This window comes from Lactuca saligna, chromosome 1, assembly GCF_052625555.1.
Source record: "Lactuca saligna cultivar CGN05327 chromosome 1, ASM5262555v1, whole genome shotgun sequence".
NCBI lineage: Eukaryota > Viridiplantae > Streptophyta > Magnoliopsida > Asterales > Asteraceae > Lactuca > Lactuca saligna.
Genome location: NC_136417.1, coordinates 141,437,713 through 141,443,534, shown reverse-complemented (window position 1 = coordinate 141,443,534; position 5,822 = coordinate 141,437,713). Strand labels below are relative to the sequence as shown.

The following is a 5,822-nucleotide window of genomic DNA, read 5'->3' as shown; positions in this document are numbered from 1 at the left end:
TAGGTGTCTAAAAAAAACGGTTTTTCTTGAAATCTATTTTCCAAATATAATAATCAGAATACGTAGCTGTGGTATTACAAAGGATTTCTCAGCATTTTTTTAAGCAAACGATGTCATTTTACAGTACATAACTATTTCATATTGAATAATGCATTTCACAATTCAAACTGAGCTATTTTGAGATTCAAAAAATCATCCTTTATGGTAATCATCAAAGAAATTGACTATATTTGTCACTTTTTATTATTTTATTAACTTAACAGAACGTTAGATAGTATACATAAGCACTTTTTTTACTTGATACAAAATTAACAATTTAATAGATAAATAAATCGACTCTCATATTTTTTTCTATCGTCTCCTGAAAAACACCGTCATTTTATAAAACATTTTCAAGGATCATTTATGGTAACTTACTAATACTTAGGAGAAAACAAAGAGAGCATCAATCTGTTTTGTTGATGACCCTGTATGTATGTGAGAAGATCGTCGATATATTAGTAGTCAATTTTTTTGTTAAAAATGTGAAGTCAATTGTGCTAGCGATCTGCATTAAATCATCTTATTGCATTAAATAAATAAAGAAATAAATAAAAACACTTATATATAACTTACAAGAGCAACTCTTGTCCTCATAAGCAAATACGTCGATCCATCCTTAAACTATTTCAGAACAAAAGTGTAATCAAATACAAAGATTATATACAGCGTAATGAAATATAATAGATATAAAAAAATGTTATCTACAACTTTCGTACTTAAAAACTCTAAACCGCATAAAAAAAAATGCGTAACATGGGTTTAAAAGACAACAAAAACAATTAAGGTAGCAGAAATTAATGATCTCTTTCTCTTATTTACCTTATACGCGACAATCTTTTCCTCTTCCGACTCTTCTTCCGAACATTAACACCACTATTCGCTGACGTCAGCGCCAACGACTGGCCCACGGTGGCCGGTCTACGGGCCAACGACGTTCTACTTTTTTTAGAATTCCACTTCAACGGAAGCCCATTGACCACCGTTCCAATATCCGTTGACTTATTCAACTCCACAAGTTTCTCAATTTGACCATGAATTTGACCCAACCACGCCATTGACAAATCAAGGTCCATCGAATCATCCAATGGTTTTTCAAACATCTTCACAAGTATCTCTTGAAACGCGTGAAACGACAACGAACTTTGGTACCCTTTTAGATTCTCGCACATCGTGTTGACTTTGACCACGTGTTTGCAGATGTTCCCGCGTAACGACCACTCGCAATCGCAAAACGCGAATTCGGACCCGGGATTCGAGACGATATGGGAACGGGAAGTATCGGTTTGGCTTAGGATTTTGGTGGTGTTTGGGGATAATGTAATGTTGGTGTTTGGGATTTTTGATGCTCGATGCCATGAGGTGGAATTTACGTATTCGTCCTTGATGGTTTGGAAGGAGTCGCTTTCGTCTGCGTAGCGGTCGAGCCAATAGGAGGAGTGGAGCTCGGTGGTTAGCTTGTGGACTAACCAATCGACTCGTTGGAGTGCACCCAGGTGCGAGTCGTCGAAGAGTTTGAGTTTTAGTTTCACGTGGTAGGATTCGATTGCACCCGAGGATTCTTGGCTTGCTAGTGGGAGGGATTTTATTGTTGTTAACCACATCTCTGAGGAATGGAATAAGAAATCAATAAAGGCTAAATGCAAAAATAACAATCTACTTCTGTTGATTTTGTTTATTATTTCATACTATTACATTTATAGTATTGTGTTTTGAAGAATCTACCCGATTATAGCAACGTCTATCAAACTAGGAAGAAAATTTTGTTGATTTAGTTTCTTAAAACAGTATGTTGCTATTTGTGTTAAGAAATGAATAATAAATAAACAAAAGTATGTTGCTATTTGTTGCATTTATCGATTCCCTAAGAAGGAAATGAAAAAGGTAGGATTGTAGCTAACCAATCTTAGGCACCCATGTGGCATTGAAATATTGCATGAAGTCAGTTTGGTCAACAAAATCTTGGATGAATTTCTGTAAGACAAGAAAAGGATCAACTCCTCCCCAAATGCTGTAAACTATTTCTCCCAAACGTTTAAAGATTTGTCTTTGGACTTCAATGTTTCTACAATTCTTCACAACATGTCTCAGCCATGACCGACGAACACGCCACACTGAAAATAATACAGGACACGAAAACGTCTCCCTACAAAGAAAGTACATCATGCTGATGTCATTTAGATATAATGAAACTTTCACTGCTATAACTTGAGTAGATTTTTCAAAGCACAATCTCCTAATTCAAAAAAATTTCAAACTACAGCCATAGCAACAACGTTTTAACGGATTAAACAAGTTACTGGTTAAATGTTGTATCTTTTGATCCTAAAATTAAAAGGGGTTTGCATATTTTGTCTACAAAACTGGTTATTTGCATAAAGCCATAAAGTGGAAATAAGTTAAGAGTAAGAGACTGAATTTTGCATAAAGCCATAGCAAACTACTTTCATTTCTTCCTAGTAAGACAACAGTGTACTTTTGATTTTTTTTTTTTTCTTGTCCAGCTATTGTACTTTGGAAAATCTACCCAATGTAGCATTGTAATTTCTTTCTTATAACAGTGAAAATTGCACTGACCTTGCTATAACTGAGCAGATTTTTAAAGTACAATGCTGTAATAGGAAAAAAGGAAAGTAGGATTTTACAACAGAGTATGTTGTTATTTCTTGCTAAAACCTGTATAAATATAAGTAAAACGGAAAAAGAAGCATTAATCTCCGGAATGAATAACATATGTTATGCACCTTTAACCCAATATAGAAAGGGCTAAATGTAAGAATTAGCAACGTACTTTGATTTATTTGTGTATTTTAAATCCTTATTATAACAATAAAAATTGCATTCTGTTTGAATGGAATTGCTCTAAGCCTATAATTGGGTAGATTTTGAAAGTAAAATGTTGTAATAGGAAGAAATGAAAGTACATTGTTATTTCTTGCATTTAACCAATATGAAAATAAGCAATATGCAAAAAAGAATCATTAATTTCAGGAATGAATAGCATACCTTATGGGATCAGTCTCTACTGCTGCATCATCGATAATAAATCCGTTGACTTTCCATGTTGGGTCAACAGCACGAACACGGCCAAGAAGAGCTTTCATCCACTTACATACATCGGATTTTGCAACACTTCGAGTAATTACCCATGCTACAGGGAGTGCGTGTTGTCTCGAATCAAACACAAGAAGTGTGCACAAAGGATACTGCAATCAGAAATTTTTTTAAAAACAAAAACACATCAAGGCTATTAGATTTCAGAAGCTAAGGGGTTGTTTCTTTTTGACTTAATGAGCTCGATGAGTTAAGACAAAAAAAAAAAAAAAAGATGCAAATGCCCTCCTGATCCTCATCATAGAAAATAGAGCTGGAATACAAGTATGCACCTTTAATCTCTTGATTCCAAAAGTTGAATCTGCTGCTATAAGACTCCGATGTCCAAACCTAAGCATCTGCTGCAACTGCCATTCAGTTTGAATCCCAAGAATAAAGGGTTCCGTTTCCGAAGCATCCCGATAATAAAAAATCGATTTCTTATTCCTTTCCGCCCAAATCCTCACACTTTCTTGATCATCCAAATCCAATTCATGTGTCGATCGTTTAATTATCATCCCAAGTTTATGAACATACTGAGAAGCAATCGAATTCACTTTCAAATCCGAACCACAATACCGTTGTATCCCTTCTATATGTTTCTCCAAAACATTTTCTTCCGGAATCCCAAGATAAATCATCGACATCGTCTGTTGTTGGATTTCATGTCCCACGTACGGGATTTTCTTCGCACCGGGACCAATGGCGTCCCGGTCGAGGGGCCCGTGGCAGATGAATCCGGATTTGCTGACGTGGCGGCGGTTGTTGTAGATTATGAGGGCGAGAGATGGACGCGCGTATAATCTTTTTATAACAAAATGACATGTGCAGCCTCGCATTGATTGAGGTCGGGCTGCCCGGTTTCGGGTGTTGAGTCTGTATCTTCTGCTTGGCAATATGATTCCGCCTTCCCCGTAGTTCTCAGGACCAAATGAGCACCAGTACCTATAAGAATACAGAAAATAAATAAATAAATAAATAATAATTGAGATTTTATCAAGTGTTTTGGAATTTAGGTGTTTATAAAGCAAGCATAAATTAAAGTTACAAGAATTGTCAAAATGCTTACAGTCTATACTCAAGATATTCATCGCTCTTGAATTCCATCAGGCTGCCTAATGAACGTTTCCTTCCTCTCTCAATGTGAAAACGGGTTGGGCATTCTACATTAGAACACTCGCCAATGATGAATTCTTCAGCTCTAGCATATGGAATTAGTGCCACGTCATCATGGTGTTCAGGAGTCCCAAATTTTATCCAATTTAAGTCCGAAGCAGAGAAATCTTCCACTGATGGATTTTGCACAGGGATGTCATGAATAGATTCGATCAGGTCCATATGCTAAAGATTAAGACCTGTTTGGTACACAACCCACACAATTAAACAAGAAGTATATAAACATGTCTGCGTAAACGCCCAGCCATAGCTTCGATTCAGACAGAATCTTTCTTCGCTAAAGTGGTATTTGGCTCAATTTCACGGTTTCAACGTCTTATGACTAGGGTTTTGAATAAAACAGGGTTGTGCTTTCAGCTTCCAACAATCAGAAATAGTATATATTGGTGCAAAAGCAGGTTACAAACCTAAGAGAAATTTGAATAAGGTTCTTACACAATCAGAACAAATCCAAAATGGCTTTTAAACTAAGGAATGTATACAATACAGATTAAACTGAAGCAGGAAACAGACATAAAATTAATCAAGAGAAGATGAGTACCGAGGACAGTAACTCCGAATTCGACGTAGGTGGTTAGTCGAGGCTTTTCGCCGGAGCTGCAATCTGCCGGAGGTTTCTCGTAGAAAGAGACGGTGGAACGTATCAGTGAGTAGCAGAGGCAGGGGTTTTTGACAGCGAAATGGGGTTTTGCCGTTTTGGATAAATGGTTTAAGGAACCTCTTAAGTTTCCTGCAATTACATTTTCACCCCCGATATATCTTCTTCTTGTTTTTTTAGCTTTAAATAATTGAATGTTGATTTTGGTCCAAAAAGACTACATGGTCATAGCTAGGACTATAATTTATAAATAAAGTGAACGTTCGGCATGAAGTTCGTTTATGTTCGTTTATTTGATAAATGAACGAAAATGAACACAAATTCTAGTTCGTTTTGCTAAACGAACTAACATAAATAATGGTTTCGTTCGTTCATTTATGTTCATGAATGTTTGTTTATATTATACGTTTACATTTATTTATGTTTGTTTGTTTAAGTTCATTTATCTTCATATATGTTTAATTGTTTTTTATTATATTACTATAATATGTTTGTTTATATTTATATATGTTTAATTATGTTTGTTTATCTTTGTTCATTTATGTTAGTTTACCACAAACATAACAATGTAATTTGTTAAACGAACAAACATAAACAAGAAAACTCATTCTTTTATCCATTAGTGTTCATTCGTTTGTTCGGCTAACTTAAACGAACGAACATGAACAATCATTTGTTCATATTCATTTGGTTCATTTACAGCCCTAGTCATAGTTAACCACTAAAGTTAGCTATTGCGGTCATGGCACTTGTTAGGGATGAGATTTAAAACCAAAAAAATAAACCGAAACTGAAACTGTTAGAACCGGAATATGTAGAACCGGTCCGGATTTTTGGTTTAAAGAATGGCTTTATCCGGGTTCTGGGTTTTAGGTCTTTTGGGTCCGGGTTTAAGAACTAGAACCGGTGTTAGGAA

At 35.5% G+C, this 5,822-nt stretch overlaps 1 protein-coding gene across 2 annotated transcripts; it reads right to left on the bottom strand.

The window, feature by feature from the left end:
- Positions 1-343: 343 nt before the first annotated feature.
- LOC145044915 (SWIM zinc finger family protein) lies at positions 344-5,011 on the bottom strand. 2 transcript variants are annotated; one of them, XM_078993275.1, is made up of 8 exons: positions 4,850-5,011; positions 4,202-4,487; positions 3,426-4,077; positions 3,046-3,245; positions 1,941-2,185; positions 862-1,645; positions 616-663; positions 344-467 (listed from the first exon to the last, which is right to left on the bottom strand). In XM_078993275.1, the coding sequence occupies exons 2-7, from the start codon at positions 4,468-4,470 to the stop codon at positions 633-635; spliced, it is 2,181 nt and encodes a 726-aa protein (XP_078849401.1). In that variant the 5' UTR covers positions 4,471-4,487; positions 4,850-5,011; the 3' UTR covers positions 344-467; positions 616-632. The 2 variants fall into 2 exon arrangements, with proteins under 2 accessions (XP_078849401.1, XP_078849408.1); XM_078993282.1 differs by lacking the exon at positions 344-467 and adding an exon at positions 530-547.
- Between the last annotated feature and the right edge of the window lie 811 nt (positions 5,012-5,822).